Genomic DNA, 19,126 nt, shown 5'->3' with positions numbered 1-19,126 from the left:
AAGTTGGGAGGTGGAATTATTGGAAAAGTTAAAGGGCAAAATTGGAATTTCACATGTGGAAATACCATAAAAGGTTAGGGGTATACTTGGAATTTTACATATGGAAATACTATAAAGGGTTAAGGGCAAAGGTGGAATTTCAACTTGAAAATATTAGGAAAGGTGAGGGGCAAAATGGTAATTTTACATGGGAGCCTTAGTCATAAAAATCCTAGAGATTTCTAGACAATTTGAGAGGGTTAGAAGTGAGAAGAACTTGAGGAAAAATGGAAGAGAAAAATCGGCCAAGGAGGGAGTAAATCAACCCTCCAAATTTCATCCCCAAAAATTATAATTTTCTAGTATTCCTACTAAGTCAAGGGTGCTCTACAACATGGTGTAGTTGTTTGGGAAGTTTGGAGACTTGTTTCATTGATTTGGAAGTGAAGAAGCTAGAAGAAAAAGGTAAGAATTGATTCATTTTATTATGTTATGAAGGTTTGTATATGTTGTAGTATGTGGAGGTGTATGAAATTTATGAAAATATGGAAGTTTTCATGGTAATATGGTGCCATGTATACATGTTCTTATATGAGTAAGAATTATTCAATTTTTGTGTAGTATTTTTGTGTAGTATTTTTGTGTAGTATTTGTATAGTAGTTATGATAGTTATTTGATGTTGAAAATGGAAGTTGGATGAAATTTATTGAAGTTGGAAATATGGGTTAGGTGATATAATTGGAAAAAAAATAAGTTTGTATAATTTGTTAGTTGTGGTTATGATTTTGGAGATATAAATGAAGTTTAAATGGTGTAAGTTGGTATTAAACTAGTTTGTAGGAATTATGTAATTTGAGTATGATATTATAAGAATATGGAGGTAAATTATTAAAAGTATGGAGTGTTGTTGTTAGTTGTGAAGTTGAAGAAAGAAAATGAATTTTTAATATTTTTGTGGTATTTATGGAATTTTTGAGTGAAGTATGGAGTTGAAAAAAATTGGATAGCTTACTTGGAATATTTTTCACTTATGTTGGAATGAGTTGAAACTAATTATGGATATGAGATATTCATATTTATTTGGAAATGCAAAATTTGGTTGAAAGTTGTTGCACTAATTGGAAAATTACACCAATTTATGTTATGGTGTGTTTAAGTTGATTATTGATGGAATTGGTGTTGTTGTTGGCTTGGTTGTTGATATTGTGGCCGAGTTGTAATCTCGAGGTTGTCATATATATAGGGGAGATGCTGCCGAAATTTTTGTAGACAAGTATTGGAAAAATTGAATTCTTAAAGTCTTATGAATAGTAATTGGTAAATGTGACCAATTGTAGATTTTGGAGGAAACGGGAATTGAATTTGGACAACCGTAAAATGTCAAAAAGGTATGTAAAGCTTTACATTTTCTTCTCTTGGCATGTCCTAGATGTAATAGGATTGAATACGAACCTCGGGGATCACTCTACTCTTTGAAATCAACGCTCAAAAATTTCCCTTTTCTATTCAATAGAATTGAATTAGGTAATTATGAATAGTTTTGGAAAAATTGTCTAAACTTCTAGATTTTGCACAAATGAATTCCGAATACCTTGAAACTCTTCTAAATAATGTTATGAAGTCTAACGCACGTGATTTGTATACGCCACCTCATTTGACCGAGGTGGGCCCCACTATTCTGAATTTTTCTTCGTTATTCCATTTGAATTACGGTAGGTAGAATTTGAAAAAAACTCTTTGCTATGCTTCCTAATATTATATGAATAATTATTCTGTTAATTTCCATAATATATTTAGAAGTACAGAGATGATTCGGAAAGTACTATTTTTACATAGACTATTGTGATATTGGAAGTACTTGTACTACTATTATTAATCAAGTTTCCTTTTATGATTTGTTATCGAAATTATGCAATCGAGTCTGTATAAATGTTTTGTAATTTAAATTGCATTTAGTTTCTCACTACTCCACTCGTGGATGCCTCAATGCTTCTTTCACTGAGCCTGGGCCAGGATATGTTTTCGTACGTATTTCTCTGCATTATTCGCCGTGTCCCGACGTGAGGGGGCAGGTATGACATGTACCATGGGGTGGTAAATATTATGCCACGGAGTTATGCTGTGCCATGTACATATATGTTTGTGATATGATATGATTTGATATGGCCATCTAATATGATATGATTTGTTACGGAGATATTCCCTACTCTGGTGTTATGCTGTGCCGTGGTGCCTATGATGGGAGGGCAACCACACTTTGTTCACCGAGTTCCTAATGGGGCCGGATATGGCATATGTCTGTGCATATATGGTTTGAGATTTTGATAAGCATTTTGAAATTCTAAACATTGATTTCATGTTTTGCATATACTATTCAGATTATGATTTTATATAGTACAGTGCATGCTTCACATATTCAGTACATTTTCCGTACTGACCCCCTTTCTTCGGGGGCTGCGTTATATGCCCGCAGGTACCGAAGTTTGACTTGCTGATCCGCCGGTTTAGGACATCTGCTGTGTTATTGACAGTGCTCCCTTGTTCGGAGCTTGTATTTTGGTACTGACTCTATCTCTGTATATTTGGATATGTTGGTCAGGGGTACGATGGGGCCCTGTCCCGTCTTATGACTATGCTATCGTCTGTAGAGGTCTGTAGACAGAGTTATGTTGTGGGTTTTGTATATATGGTTTGAATTTTTGTGTGTTTTGTGACAACCTTTCAACTCTCATGCGTATATCTACTTTTATGATATATTTAGCAATTTCTACTAATCACTACATTTGTTTATTCGAAAAAAAAATAGACTAATTTGGGATAAGGGTACGTTTGGGTGCCCAACTCGGGCACCAATCGCGGCCTACGAGGTTGGGTCTTGACAATAATCTCATGAGTGAGTACTTAATAAATAAAGGTTATATTAATAATGTTATTTATCCATGTATTTTTATTAAGAAAATGGAATCAGAGTTTGTTATACTCGCTGTTTATGTTGATGACATAAATCTCATTGGAACCCTTGAAGAGGTCCAAAAGGCAATTGAATATCTAAAGAAAGAATTTGAAATGAAAGACCTTGAAAAGACAAAACTTTGTCTAGGTCTGCAAATTGAACATTTAGCAGACGAGAATTTTATCCATCAATCTGCCTACACTGAGAAAATCTTAAAAAGATTTTATATGGACAAAGCACATCTATTAAGTACTTCAATGGTTGTTCGATCACTTGAAGTGAAAAAAGATTAATTTCGACCTCCAGAAGAGAATGAAGAAATTCTTGGTCCTGAAGTACCATATCTTAGTGTTATTGCTGCACTTATATACCTTGCTAACACAACCAGGCCTGATATAATATTTTCTGTTAATTTGCTGGCAAGGTATAGTCCATCCCCAATGCGAAGGCATTGAAACAGTATCAAACATATGTTGCGCAGACCTTATTGATTATGCAGATGCAGGTTATTTATCAGACCCACGTAAAGCTAGATCTCAGACAGGCTATTTGTTTACACACGAAAGAACTGCTATATCATGGCGATCTATAAAGCAGTCTATTGTTGCTACTTCTTCAAATCATGCAGAAATAATAGCAATTCATGAAGCAAGTAGAGAATGTGGGTGGTTGAGATCGATGATTCAGTTCATCAAAGAAAGATGCAGTTTGGAAAATGATGTTAAAGTACCCACAATTATATTCGAAGACAATGCCGCGTGCATAACTCAATTAAAAGGTGGCTTTATAAAATGAGACAAAATGAAACATACTTCACCAAAATTATTCTTCACACATGATCTTTAGAAGAATGGTGATATTGATGCACAACAAGTTCGTTCAAGTGATAATCTTGCAGATTTATTCACAAAGGTGTTACCAACATCAACTTTTGAGAAGCTGAGATATAAAGTTGGAATGCGTCGTCTCCAAAATATCAAATGAAGTTTTCATCAGGGGAGTAAAATACGCGCTGCACTCTTTTTCCTTTAACCAATGTTTTATCTCACTGGATTTTCCTGGTAAGATTTTTAATGAGGCAGTACTCAAGGCGTATTACCAGATATGTGTACTCTTTTTACTTCACTAGGTTTTTTTCCACTAGATTTTTTCTAGTAAGGTTTTAACGAGACACAATATCTATGGTTATTCAGAATAACTATATACATTATTTCTTGTAAAGTGTTTTTATGGAGGCACATTACCCGTGGATATCCAAGAGAGAGTGTTAAAAAGTTAGTGAATATTGCTTTATAAGTGAGGCCCACTTAAAAGTGGGCAACCCACTAGTTTCCTCACTTTCTAGCCTATCTTTTGCCTATATATTGCCATCCTTGACATGTAAAATGACAGATACAACTTAACTTATTCTCTTCTCTTCTTCTCATCTTCGTTTATTCTCTGTTTGTAAATTGCTAAGTTAGTTCTCATTTACTTCATAACAATTTCATTATTCTTTAATGTAACACAATAGAGAATATAATGATTATAGTACTAGGTAGGTGAAATTGGAATACGAGGTAGGGTGATGTCCGTGTGAGGCACGGGCCCAATATGTGATTATAAAAAAAATTCAATTAATTTATTATTTAATTTCTTTAAATTTGGACATATATTATTTTTAAAAATAAATAAATAATTTTAATTTATAATTTTAGATATTTCATAATATATAAATGAATGTAAAAATTTTAAAACTTGTAAATTTAAACATATCACAATATTTATGTGATTATAAAAAAAATGTGATTATAAAAGATATATGTCTAATTTTCTACTTTTTTGGAAAAGCTTTTGCATTGCTCCTTACTTAATGAATATTTATTTACCTCATTAATCAAAAGAATTACACAACAAAGTTACCTTTTTCCAATAATTTTTTCATAGGAAGCTTGGTTAAAAATGTCCAGAAAAACATTAGATTACTCAAGTATAGGATCAATACCAAGTGTTCAGTAATATTCATTTTAAACGTTATTTAATAAGATGACATTATTTATGTAGTTAACTTAATTATTTTATAGACTAATGAGAACATATATAAAAAATTACAAAATTTAAATTAAAAGTAATTAATTAAAATATTTTATTAAGAGTTGAAATGTTCTATTTAAACAAAATTCAATTTAAGTATCTAAATAAAATATTCTAACAAATTTAAAAAATTGACTACGTACCAAGCCAATTAGAGACACTTATTATCATAAAAACGCCAACTATTATCATAATAACAAACACTTTTTTGTTCCTATTGACAAAACATTCTCCTTTTCTTTTTCTCGACTTTTACACTTAGCATGATGAGACATGGGGTCAACATGATATAATTTTATCTTGGAAAAAAAATATAGGCAGGACACAACCATATGAATAAAGCACACACAATGACATAATATTGCTTTTTATTATATAAAAAAATAAGTTATTTTCAAATGACAATATTTTTTTCTTAATCTATTTTCCTTTTAGGGTCTGTTTGGTATTAAGGAAATATTTTCATGTTTTCTTAGAAAATATTCGTATGAAAAATGAGTGGTCATGAGTTGAGGCGGGGAAATTAAAAAGATTACTAGAGGAGAGTGATCAGAGGATAATCTAGGCAAATGGTCAACTCTGGTGGAAGCAAATGGCCTTACGGTGCTACGAGAGATGCTCCGTTCGTTCCTCTACACTCGCTTACTCTACGAGTAATTTAAAGGAAAGAAAGTAACTCCAGAAATAGACATTAGGCCTAATAAAATAAATAATATTAAAAAATTTGAATCGCCAAACTGGATCCATAAAATAATCAAAGCAATTAAAGATGTAAGTCTTTTTTTCTTCGTTCTTCCTTAAAATGAAAAAGAAACCATTCGGATGCGAAGAATGTTTGAAACGACTTTCGAACCATCACACGGATTTCGACCCAGCATAGGGAACGACTGGCAACTTTTTTTCTATAGGCTTAAAAAAAAGCATTTTCATTTTCGATCCAATCCGAGTCGGGAGTTTGGCCGGGGTTGGAGGTCAAAATTTCAAGTCTTGACCCATTTCAATTGTTGATATTTAAGGAAATTTTTGATATCAATAAATATGTGTACTAACTTATTATAAAATGATCAATTAAAACAGGACATATGTCCAATTTTTCGCTCATCAATTACCTTCAAGAGAGTGCACACTTTCTATGTCACATCAATATTTATGGTGTATTTATTTCATTATAAAATAGTTTAAGGGGGTAATAGGACCCTAGTTAGTTAAAGTATGTCGTTGATATTTCAATCATAGTTTAGGCAAAAATTTATGCTTTATCTCAATTTATTAACACAAATGTATTATTTAAGTGAAATCTACTAACACTACTAAAAACTGTGAAAAACGACGCAAAAAAGTGACTTACTACATAGCTTTAATGGTCAAACTCGATGAAAAAGAGGCGCAGTCACTTCTGTCGCTTTTTAAAAAGCTGGACTGCGTCGCCCCTAATATTTTTTAATTAAAAAAATATAAATAAAAAACAACGGACTCCGTCGTTTTATTTTTTAAAAAATTAATTATTTAATATAAAGTGACAGACAGTGTTGTTTTTTTAAAAAAAAATTAAATTTGTTTTTCAGAAAAACGATGGACTTTGGTGTTCTTAAACATTTCCACTAAAGCGACGGACATAGGGTCCCTGTCCGTCGCTTTTCTGCAATATTTTTGAAAGCATAAACCTGCAGTTTCTGCTTCCCACCTACAATTAAAATTCAATTTACTTCATAGAAATTCAACCCATTCCAAACAACTAACAACAAACAAAATACTAAAAATACATAATAACAAACATAATTAAAAACTTAAAACGAATAAAGTCATAATTTAGAACGATATAAAGTCTTTCAAAGTTAACAAAAAATTTCAAAATATTCATAAACTAACATAAGGAAGCTAGGGACTATTTACTATCTATTCATCACTATCGTTGGAGTCATTCAGAGTGGACCATTTTGAATAACGGGACGGAGGCTGACAGACGAGGTTGAGCACTTGTTCTTTGATTTGCTCAACTTGTTCATTCATAATTTTTTGCTCCTCAACCCTTTTTACCACAAATTCTGCCAATGCACATGTAAGTTCTGCAATTTCCTGAGACATGACAGCTATCTAAACCCCGTCAACAGCCTCGACTTGACGTGACTATCCAATACCTTCTAAACTTGATTGGAGTCGTCGTACGTCATTCCTAGAGCAGATTCCATATATTTGGCAGTTGTGGCTCCCTTCAACCACTTTTCTATCCAAATTTGAGTGGACTATTCAGGAGTTAGCTGGACCGAATCTCCTATCTCACGTATGTGCCACTCATAATCTTGCTGCATAATAAAAAATAAAAGTTATAATCATTATATATATATATATATATACACACACTAAAAATAAAAGTTAGAATCAAAATATATTACACATTATGTTAAATAACTTGCATAGGCTCGTTCGGTCCTATAACGACCTGAACCATCATTACTTTCAATTAAAAAGAAATCACAAGCCCGCCAGAGCGAAATGGTCCCGCCTCAGTGGTGCTGCCGGAGCAGAAATATGGCTGCCAGAGCGGAAAGTCATGGAATAGAACTTAAGTCGCAATTTTTTAGTTTCCCCATTTCTCCCAAGTGTCAGTTAGAGGTGAGAGTTTTGCAAAACCCTCCAAAAAGGCTGCTCTTGAATGAATAAGAGGAGGGGAGGGAATCTCAGCTTTTAGAAGGCTTCAATCCGAGGAATTCAATCTGGTCTTGCCCGTGGAACATCTGAAACCAATGAGTTCAACATTGTTATCTCTCTGTGAATGCTTGACGCCCAGGTAGGCTAGACTTCTCTTTTTTAGTATTAAACTTATACCTACTGTGTAATATAGAAGGAAAATTAAGGAGAATTCATATACTAAGTTGGGAGTTATGGATTACGGGAGAGATCCGATTGTGATAGGGTCAATTTCGAATATGACATAGGTAGAAAGGTGCTGCAGCAAATTGAAAATTCATTGATTGATATTTTTGTGTGCAACTGGTTAATTTATATCGGGCATAGAATCTCATACAGAAAAGTAAAACTAGTAGATTTTGAGGTTAGACCTGTAAGTCTTGGTAGTGTGGACGTTGATTGTCTTGAAATTGCCTTAAATGTGTAATTGAGTTACTTATGATATGCCTAAACATGTACAGATAAGGGTGACAGGTTAGTTCTTATATCAATGATTTCTTGCTGGCCTATTTTTGTAATGAACCTGTTCTTTGTGATATAAATAATGTGAATACTGGATGTAATTGTGAATGTGCTATGTTTGGATCGAGTATCATATTTCGACATATATATGGATCGGATGTCACATTCCGACATGTATTTAGATCAGTAGTCACGTTCCAACACAAATATAACTGAATCGGGTCCCCTGAGAGGGCCAAGTATGTATGTGTGGATGGTCCCATGAGAGGACCTGATGATATATGTATTTTCATGTAATAATAAGGTTAGTGGTAGATGAGCCATGGACTAAGAATATAAATGAACTCTTGAGTTGAGGTTTGCTAGATATAGAGAATTATGATCATCAATACACTTATTGGTAGGTAAGAGGATGGATCTTGTTAGGCCTGGATATGATCTATATGGTATAATCATATTCTATATTTATACACTTAGAAGTTGAGGTTTCTAGTTGCTAGGGAGTGTTACTATTGTGATTTTCATGAATAACTGAGGTAGAGAACTCAAGTGAGTTGGAGAGTGTGGTTGTGAGACGGATATGCTTTATGTTGTGAGATAATTAGACCAACTAGTGAGGGTTGGGCGAAATCATTGAATGGTTAAGGTTGCTAGGTGGAGACTATTTGGGTGATGGAATAATAGTAAGGTGGGTCCCTAACCCACAGGTTTTAAGTTGTGACTAGGGTGGTAGTGTAACTGTGTTATTTAGGGTGGAGAATACCCTAAGGGTGAGAATAAGGAGTGCACTTATTGGGCTAGGATGGCTAAATTGAGGAAGTTTAACTATTATGATATCTCTTATTTCTCTGTTCATATATTATGCGGTGGGTATCAAATTGAACGATGATGTCTATCAGTACGTGTTGTTTATACTGATACTACTTTTGCTATGCCACTTGTCACAGTCTGGTTGCAGGGTCAGTTATGTCTCTTACATGAAGACCAAGGCGATCCTCCAATAGCTTCTATTTTCACTTATCTTGGTGGAAGCTGGGTCATTGATCTTTTATTTTATTTCTACTCTTTGTAACTCTTGTACCTCTTTAGATTAGTATCTTTGGGGGATTTTGTATAATTGTATAAGCTGGTCTTTAATGTAGTTTTCTTTAGAAATTTTAGGTTAATTATTCAAGTTTGTTTTAAATTCCGCAACAGTTCTTATATAAGGGGTTAAGGTTCTCCTACTTAGGATTTATAGTGGGTGCTCGCACGGCCCGGTAGGTTGGATCATGATAGTCCCTTTTCTTCACCCACTCATTCAGATCCTACACATTAGTCTTTTTCTTCACATGAGTCTTTTTAAAGACTTAACAACGATAGGGAGTGTGTCCCAATTCTTTTTTCTATAAATAAAAATATAATTAATGAAATAATATTTTGTCAAATAATTTATTTAAGAAAATGAATTTAAACTTAAAATTTAGAAACCTTACTATCTCCCTCTGAATCGTACCAACACTCTTTACACCTGCGGTGTGTAATGAGTCACCCTTTAGGTTGGCTCTAGCCTTTTTTTCTTGATCGGACAAAACCTTGAATTATTAGGTTTCTAATATCGGCATAATTCTTTAAATATATAAGGCAGCATCCAACTCGAAGGTGACCAATCATCTCTAGCTTTTTTTAGCCAGGTAAACAGTCTGGCGCTCGTTTTTCTTTTAAAAGTGGCCGCAATGATCATATTGTAGCTTGGCTCCCATTTACATAAAGTCCAAAAAAAATGAATAACGTTAAATAATTAATAAAGTAAAGTATAGTAAAAATATTTAACTTAACGTAAAAATAGATCTAAAAATATATATACCTTAAATTCATTAAATATCGCCTGACGAATACTGTTTGGAATCTCCCACCAAGAGTGATATGGCTCAGTTTATAGCCACCTAACACTCTCCTGAAGAGCTCTAGTGTCACGATCCAACCCTGTAGGCCGCGACTGGGGTCCGACCTAAACCCCAGTATACATACACATCAGATATAGTCAAACCAAACTGCGAACAACATGATAACATACATAAGAACCCCAATGGGTCATGATGTCTTCATATCAATACATCTCTATCATTTTCCCTTGAGGAGTTGTTACCAATCATTTCATGAAGGGATATGCAAGCCGACATGGCTGCCATTGCAAGCCTATTAACATTTATAAGGCAAAACATACATACAACCCACATATACATGTCTACAGACCTTTAGAAATATCAATAGTAACAAATGTGGGACAGGGTCCCCGCCGTACCCATGAGTAAATGAATATATACATCAAAAGGTCAGTACTAAAATCTAGGCTCCGGCATAATGGAGCACCTTTAAATCGTTGAGTGGAAATCCTAAGCTGACGGATCCCTAAAATGCATATCAGTACTTACATGCATGAAATGCAGGCCCCCGAAGAGAGGGAGTCAGTACGATATATGTACTGAGTACATAAAGCATAACATATCATAAATGAGATCACATTTGAAGTAGAAGTTCAGGAGACAAGTATGGTACTCAAGAAATCACTGTACTTGTGCCTTATGACATCAAATCATGCATGATCATATCATATATCATATCCGGTCCATTATAGACTAGGGAATCTGTCATATATCGGATTTATATCTGTTAGTGCCGAGGAACGTACAGCCCGATCCTTATATAGTAAAATAATATCGAGGAACGTATGACCCGATCCTTATATGGTAACATAATGCCGAGGAACGTAAAGCCTGATCCATATACATATATATCATACCCAACCCTCTAATGAGGGACTCGGTGAACAATACAGAGAAACTGTGTACGATAACATACCCGACCCAGGACTCAATGAAAGATGTGTTATAATATACACGAGTAGAGTAGTGAGTAACCATATGCAATTTAAATCATCATCTGAGACTCAATAGAAGAAGTGGAATAAACCATCGTGTGAGGATAAGAATAATGATCATCCCAAGTGCCCTCTAAATGTCATTAGGGGCCATATCAAATGGAGTCTCAGGAATCATAAACATTTATCATAATAATGCCAAACGGCTTATGAAATCAGAGACCTTTGTCACAATAGAGTCCTTAGGAATAGGAGATTATACTTTCAATTACTCATCAACATATAGAAGGCTCAAGAGTAGTAGTTCAACTACCATAGGCGTTTTAACATCAAGAAGTAATTAAGAGACATAAATCGTATTCGGGACTTGTGAATGGAATTACCCCAAAGTTCATACGTATATCATTTCACTTACATTTAAAACATGCCCAAAAGAAAGAAGGAATAGGCCTTACATGTACTACTTTTCATCACATAGAAGACTTGAAAGGCAATAACTCAATTATTGCAGGAGTTCTAACATCAAGAAGTGGGTAAGAATTATGAATCATACTTGGAGTTTTATGAATGGAATTATCCCCACATTTCATATACAAACCACTTATGGCTAAGACATGCCAAGAGAAACGACGGATAACTTTACATACCTCTTGTGGATCAACCGTAACCAAGCTCGCCTCGTTACCTCTTTACCCTATTTAACAAGAAAGTAATACTATTATGAATAAGATTCAACTTTCAAGCTTGTAAATCTATAAGCAATTATCTATAGGAATCATTTCCTCGCTCACATTTCTCGACTAGTATATTGACTAGTTAAGAAGTTAACAAAAATCGGACAGCATCTCCCCTATAACTTGCCCTATCCAAACTTTAAATTTAACCTCCGATTGACTTATTCGAGGCTTTAGTCATGAAGAAAACCACCTTTTGGTACAGACACACCAACAACAATAACTAGCAGCCATATACAATTAAACCACTTTAATATTACGCAATACAAGCTCCCAACAGCTCGCCGAAAACCACGATACCAAAATATGGTTTTCAATCTTTATTTCATAAAATCTTATCCACACGAAATGGGACATGATGTGGCTGCAACCAGAAACACCCACACCCATTTTTATTCACGTTTCCAGCCTTTTAACTCACACAAACTATCTTCAAATACAACACCATGATAATAACAACACTACTCAACTTTAATCCAACTAAAACAACTTCAATTCCGTTCGTTTACAACGTCAATCATAATCATGCATTTCTCTTACTTCCAACTTCATATAACACTAGTATTCTTTCCATTACAACATCATTAACTCCAATTCGAAAGAAAGAACCTTACCTTGCTGAAAATCGACCTCGAGAGCTCCTCAACGTGGCTGAAAATTGGTGGACTGTTCGTTGCACTTTCTTGCTACCCAACAAGTAATTCACGTTGTTAAACACCTTCACGTGATAGAAGAGTACCTTAGATAATTAATTTATGGAGCAAAATTGGAGAACTCACCTTGCTGCACCTAGGCCGTAGCTCCCTTTCTCTTTCACTCTAGTTTTGCTCTCACTTTTGGCTAAGTTAAAATGATGAAATGTAGTGGCAGTGGGTTTGGCGGCGGCGAATATTGAAATCTTTAATTAGATTGTACCCCTGCACTTAAAAATTTGTACAAAAATATTCAACCTTAATTAATTATTTCAATATGCTAAGTTCAAGTATCTAAAATTGAGAATTTATACAAACCAAAATAATTTCTAGCTAATCAATTATAAAATCCTAAAGTTCAAGTTCTAAATTCAAGTTCAAAGTTCACAACTTAAAATTTACATGCATATCCTACAAAAATTCAAGAATTCTCAAGTTCAACATTCCTAAAGTTCAAGTTGATTTTTTTTTCTAAGTTAAACTACTAACTTTTAAATTTTAAGTATAATTAAAGTTCAAGTATCTAAAGTTGAGAATTTATACAAATCAAAAAAATTCCTAAGTACTTCAAAAATCATAAATTCAAGTTCTAAAATCTAAGTTCAAGTTAAAAAAATCCTAAATTTCAACTTAAAAAATCATAAATTCCAAGTTCAAAATTTAAGTTGAAAGTTCACAACTTAAAGTTCATATATCCTATAATAATTCAACATTTCTAAAAGTTTATGCTTAATTAATTCTTAAAGACTACAATTTATGAAATCAAAGTTAATATCTTCATGAACAACATAAATCTAAGTTCAAATAAGTAAATACTACACCAAAAATATTTCTAAGTTGAACTTAAAAAATTCGGCCTAAAGTTCAAGTTTAAAGTTCTAAATTCAATACAATTTATGATTAAGTTCTAAATTGTAATTAGAAGCTCTAAATAAGTTCTATGTTTCTAACTTCTAATTAGCTTCTATAATTACTTCTTAAATCTAACTTTTAACTTCAACAACACTTCAATTCAAACTAAAAAAATATCCAAATTTAAAATCTAATTCAAAAAACCTAATTCAACTTAAACCCAAAAATCTTCATTCACTAATTCACAATTAAATATACAAACTAACAATGTTAGTAACATTATAACTTCAAAAAACATTTCAATTCCAACTAAAAAAAATTCAAATCACAAACTAATTCAAAATACTCCAATTCAAAGTATAGTCCTAAAATCAAAACTATAACTTTTTGTTCACTAATTACAATCAATGTTACAAATTAGCTATGTTAACAACATAAATAAAATAAACTAACTAACAATTCAAAATTTTCACAATTTACAAAAAAATAAAAACCTAATAACTAAGTTTAACAAGGGAGAAAAAGAGAAGAGAGAGAGAGGAACAGACGGAGTACCTGGGAGAGGGGTAGGAATGACGGCGGCAGAGCGCCGACAGGTTGCGGTGGGGAGTGGGGGTGGGCATCGGCGTTGGGGTCGGGGTATAGGGGAGGGGATGGAAGAGAGATATTATAAATTAAAAAATTATAAATAATCAAATAAAACTCTATAAAAAAAATTATAAATTCAAATTATAAAGCGTAGGACTCCATCTCTTCTTTAAAATTAAAAATAATTATTTTTAATGAGGCCGTCACCGTTTATATTAAATAATTAATTATTAATTAAAAATATTTTGCGTGTAAAAATCTGTCAAAAAAAGTGACATTGAATCACTATCCATTGCTTTTTTTAAAAAAAAAAATAAAATAAAAACAATAAAAAATGTCCTATTATCCGTCGCTTCTTACTATCGTCGCATGGTTTTTTACGGTATTTTAGTAGCGTAAATTCAAACGAACTCTCCGCCACTTAATTTGACAAAGGTTATAGAAAAAAACAATAATTTTATTTTGCACGTTTTTCTCTATGAAGAAAATGTACCTATCTCTGACCCCTACCAGAATGCCCCTTGGAAGAGGCAAAATAGTCCCCCCCCCCCCCCCCCCCCAACTTTCATCCAAGACACAAGTTTAACATGTGTTAAGCTTTAATTTTGAAAATTTTATTAATTTGTATAGACTTCATTTTTCCTTAACGTATTCGATATTCTTTTGTGGGAAATTTAACACATATTTGGAGGTCTAATGCCCCACGTTGTGAAATTTTACTAGACTATTATTGTTGCTGTTGGAGGTCTAATGAAACTGCTTCATTTGCTTGGCCTTTTAGCTGATGATCTAATAATATAAAATATTTTTATATCGTAGGAATATATTGAACTTTAATATGTTTTTTAATTTTAGTTTATGTAAATTTTTTTTTACTTGTCGAGAGTTAATTTCTTAAGCTAAAATTAACTAAACAAATTCAAAATTTAAAAACTAAAATTAAGATATTTAGAAACTATACAAAAAATATTTTGAATTACAATTCTTCTTATATAAATACGATAAAAAAATATTTTTAAAATATTAATTAATAAAAAATATCACGTAAATTGACGTAGACAAAATAATAAGAATAATACAAGTGAGAAGACCATTAAGGTGACAGTGACACAAAACTATTTATTGAATAATAAATATATACATGTCTCGTTGGAACTTAAAAGGCCATATCCACAAAAATAAGCCAACAACATAATGTGGGTGACCTTGAAAATATGCATCATCGATCGATTCGTTCGAATTCAATACTGTAAACTTATATAAAAATTATACTAATTAATAAGCAATGACTATGAAACACATAAATTTCAAAATATGAGTTTAACGCATATTAAAAATCTTAAAGATTAAATTCACAAACACTTAGAATTCTAAATTTCCGTCTACTCGAAAATGACATGAATTTTCATCTGAGACAAGTTGAAAATACTCTTCATAGACCTCCTCCAATAACATATGGTTTTCATTATTATTGAACTCTATGCATTTTTCAGGTGGAAAAAGGCAATTATCATTCAAGAGTAATTCATCTATCGCTTGAAGTTTCTCATAAATTTCATCTTGGTTTTGAGCTTCCATATTTTGAGAAGAACAATTGACTTCACTTGTAGAGGTTGCACTACTTGTGCCATCTTGATTGCTAGAAGAACCTGAAAAAAGAATTATGTGCTTAGATAATATTTAGTAAAAAATAAGAAAATAATCATATACATGTGTAAATAATATATTTTTTATTTGGTAATCGACACCACTTAAAAATATAATCTCATATGCACTTACTAGTGAAATAGTGATTATTAGTCGACACTTCTTGCGCGGTATTCTGTGTATGCAGTTTCTCCTCTATCTTTTTCGCTACTTGATCTTTGTCTTCAACTTTACAATTTTCATCAATCTTCTCCTTCTTCTTCCTCTCCGTCTTCTTTCTATCGTTATTTGTTTGGTTAATTTGGGAAGAGACATTTTTTTTCTCCTTTTTTCTTCTCCTTTGTTTTACTTGAGATTTGTGTCTTCTTGGCTCGTTTCCTTGAGCTTTGAGTTTCTTGAAAAGATTCGTATTCCAATAATTTTTGATGTCATTGTCTGTTCTACCGGGTATTCTTCCGGCAATGAGGGACCAACGACTACCCAAAAGAGTATAAAGTCGAACAATAAGATCATCCTCTTCGGGTGTAAAGGTCCCTCTATTGAGTCCCGGCTTAAGATAATTCACCCATCTTAATCTACAACTCTTGCCGCATCTTAGTAGTCCTAAAATATTCAAAAAACAGTTAATTAGTTGACAGAATTATTTTTTTATACAATTCAATAACACCTTTCTTTCTTCAAAAATAGTGTTAATTGATACTCATTCATCAGAAAATTACAAAATGTAACTACGTAAAAAAAATTCTTATTTATATATAATGTATATTAAATTCCCTTGCCTTTTACCTATGTTGACTTTTGATACTTTACTGAAAATTCTAACTTTATTATAAACACAAATAATTCTATACAACAACTTGAAAAACAGAGTAATTCATAGTATTAAACATACATTTTTAAGCCACTTTTTCATGACTCAAAATTTACAACGCCTAAATTTTGATTCCGCCACTATATGCAAATCTGACAAAGAATGAGAGTAGAAGGAGAAGGTAAATTAATTAGTACTCATTACTAGAAAATCACATTTTTCTGTCTTAGCAATTTAACATGAAATAAAGAGATTTTACTTGTCTTTTGAACTAAATTCGAAAAGAAAATCATTTTTGCTTGATCCCGCTTGCTAGATTTCTCGTTTGTTAATTTTCTATCATGAGAAACAATTTTTGACGAGCACATTTTCAATGGATTTCTAACAAAAACTCAACAACATACTCATCATAATTTTATGAGCTAAGTCTACTTTAAAAGATAAAAAAATTATTTTCGACAGATACATACATATATATATATATATATATATATATATATATATATATATTTTAAATAAATGTGATTACCTGCTTTCTTAGGAAGAGATCTCCATCCAGTACCTTCACCATGTTCATTAATGTATTCAGTAAGAAGCAAATCTTCTTCTTTAGTCCATGAACCTTTCTTTAAACCTTCTTTAGAACAACAAGGTTTTCTTCCCATTCCTAATTCCTTCACAAAGTGATAATTTTCTAGACAATGAGGTGTTTTTTTTTTGTGTGTGTTAATGGTATAAAAATAAAAACAAAAAAGACAGAAGAAATGAAATGCCTAGAAATTATTAAATAATCCAAGCTCCTTTTATACAAGTACTATATATATAATATGTTAATAGACCTAGTTCAACTTTTTCAATATAGTACTTATTAACATACTATATATATATAATTTTATTTTTGTTCACTTTTATTGGATAAGTTTGGATTCCATACTTGTTTTACTAAACAATAATTGATATGAGGGTATTTAATTGCTGTCGACATTAATGAATGTATAGTATTAAATTTTGAAAAATAAATCAAAAAAAGAGTAATGAATTTTAAAGGCAAAATATGAAGAAAAAAAATTATTTTTTTTTGATTTGTTAGAAGTGACAAAATAAAAATATATTTTTAAAATATATAGTAGACAAATAAAAGTGAATAAGGAGTATATCTGTTAAAGTAAAACGAAAGAGCTGACTAGTCAAATAATTGCTCCCTCCCACTCAATTAATGTGATACGCTTTGGCAGAGCATAATTAATGCGATAATTCAATAAAAATAAAATAATTTTTTTTTAGAATTTAATTATTAATTTTAATTTGAAAAATTATTAATAAAGTTTCAAAAATTAACTTGAAGTTGAACTCTCAAATTTTATAAATTTGTTTTTTTTTTAAAATATTTTACTCCATATAGTTACTTAAAATAATTTTAAAAAATAAATTTCAATTTATATTTATATTCAAACACAACTTTAATTTAAATATTATTTTTAATTTGAACATAAATACTCCTATTATTTATTTTTTCCAAATTTTACATTTTTAATGTTCAAATTACAATACATGAATATAAAAGTGATGTATCTAGAGTTTAAAGGGCTATTTTTGTTATTTTACATTTTTATTCCGAAATAAGTTATTGCAGTATAATTATTCCATCTACAAGTATGGATAACTTATCTCAGTTATAATTACTTAAATAAAGTGACGTCAACCAAAAAATTTCTACTTTAACAAATTTAAGATGAAAGCTTTATTTTTAAGCTAAATAAGATAAAAATTTATATTTAAAAACACTCGACACAATCATGAGAATGTACACATAAAAAATATTTAAATTAAATAAGATAAAAAATTTATATTTAAGAATGAATAACTAAAGTTTGCGGAGAAAATATAAAAACTTAAATAAGATGAAAGGTATTTTTATAAACAAGGCGGAATCCATCGGTTGCCCCTTAAAGTTGGCACCAACTTTCACTTAGACACCTCAACTAAGCTTTGTTCATTTTAGACACTTCAAGTAAGGTTCTGATGTGTCATTTTGACACTTTGTGCTGACTTGATATATTGCGTGTGATGCACACATTTTGAGCGCGTGAAAACTATTTTTTTTAAAAAAAATATATTTTTTAATTTTTTTTTCTTGTTCTTCTTCTTCTCCATTTTCTAGATGTTTTTCTCCATAACTTTGGACCTTGATTTTGTAATCTCATTGTCATTGCCTAGATCTAATTCTTATTTTCCTTCTATTGTTAATTAATAATTAATTTTTTAAAAGTAAAGTAGAAAAAATTATATCTTTGTAAAATAAATTTTTTAAAATAGTTTCTTTTGATAGTATTTCTTGAGAAAATAATATGGGTGGGGAAGGAGTTGGGGTTGGGGTGGGTGGAGGTGGAGAAGACGACAACGACTGGTGGGGTGGGTGAAGAAGACAACTAGGTGGGGTGTTTTTTTTTTTCCGAAAATCACTTTTTTTTAGAAGATGAATTTCTTTTTTTTAATTATTATTTGGGTAAAAAATGTCATATGCCATCAAGTTAATGACTACTTTTTTTTCTACTTAAAAGTCATTATTTTAAAATTGTTTTTGATATATATGTCACGTGTCTTCATTTAATTGATCACTTTGACACATCATCGGCAAGTGTATTACACACACTTTAGATATTTGGGTGATTGTAAAAAAAGTGTCAAAATGACACATCGAAAGCTTACTTGAGGTGTCTAAAATGAACAAAGCGTAGTTGAGGTGTCTAAGTGAAAGTTGGTGCCAACTTTAGGGGGTCACCGAT

General features: G+C 31.7%; 1 protein-coding gene and 1 long non-coding RNA gene across 2 annotated transcripts; one reads left to right on the top strand and one right to left on the bottom strand.

Moving 5' to 3' along the window:
* The first annotated feature begins 207 nt into the window (after positions 1–207).
* On the top strand, positions 208–2,724 carry LOC129890351 (uncharacterized). The gene is made up of 3 exons (XR_008767005.1): positions 208–444; positions 1,224–1,368; positions 2,454–2,724. It is a non-coding gene; the product is annotated as an uncharacterized LOC129890351 (long non-coding RNA).
* A 12,263-nt stretch (positions 2,725–14,987) lies between these two features.
* LOC129888837 (transcription factor MYB8-like) lies at positions 14,988–17,133 on the bottom strand. The gene is made up of 3 exons (XM_055963873.1): positions 16,870–17,133; positions 15,662–16,132; positions 14,988–15,531 (listed from the first exon to the last, which is right to left on the bottom strand). Exons 1-3 carry the CDS (start codon positions 17,003–17,005, stop codon positions 15,245–15,247), a joined length of 894 nt encoding a protein of 297 aa, XP_055819848.1. The 5' UTR covers positions 17,006–17,133; the 3' UTR covers positions 14,988–15,244.
* Positions 17,134–19,126: the final 1,993 nt, after the last annotated feature.

The sequence above is a fragment of the Solanum dulcamara genome, chromosome 5 (genome assembly GCF_947179165.1).
Source record: "Solanum dulcamara chromosome 5, daSolDulc1.2, whole genome shotgun sequence".
Taxonomy (NCBI): domain Eukaryota; kingdom Viridiplantae; phylum Streptophyta; class Magnoliopsida; order Solanales; family Solanaceae; genus Solanum; species Solanum dulcamara.
This window is presented reverse-complemented; position numbering and strand designations above follow the sequence as displayed.

Coding starts and splice junctions, on each gene's coding strand:
- LOC129888837 (XM_055963873.1), bottom strand. CDS start 17,005: ATGGGAAGAAAACCTTGTTGTTCTAAAGAAGGTTTAAAGAAAGGTTCA. Junction 16,133..16,869: donor ATCTCTTCCTAAGAAAGCAG/GTAATCACATTT, acceptor TGAATATTTTAG/GACTACTAAGATGCGGCAAG. Junction 15,532..15,661: donor TAATAATCACTATTTCACTA/GTAAGTGCATAT, acceptor TTCTTTTTTCAG/GTTCTTCTAGCAATCAAGAT.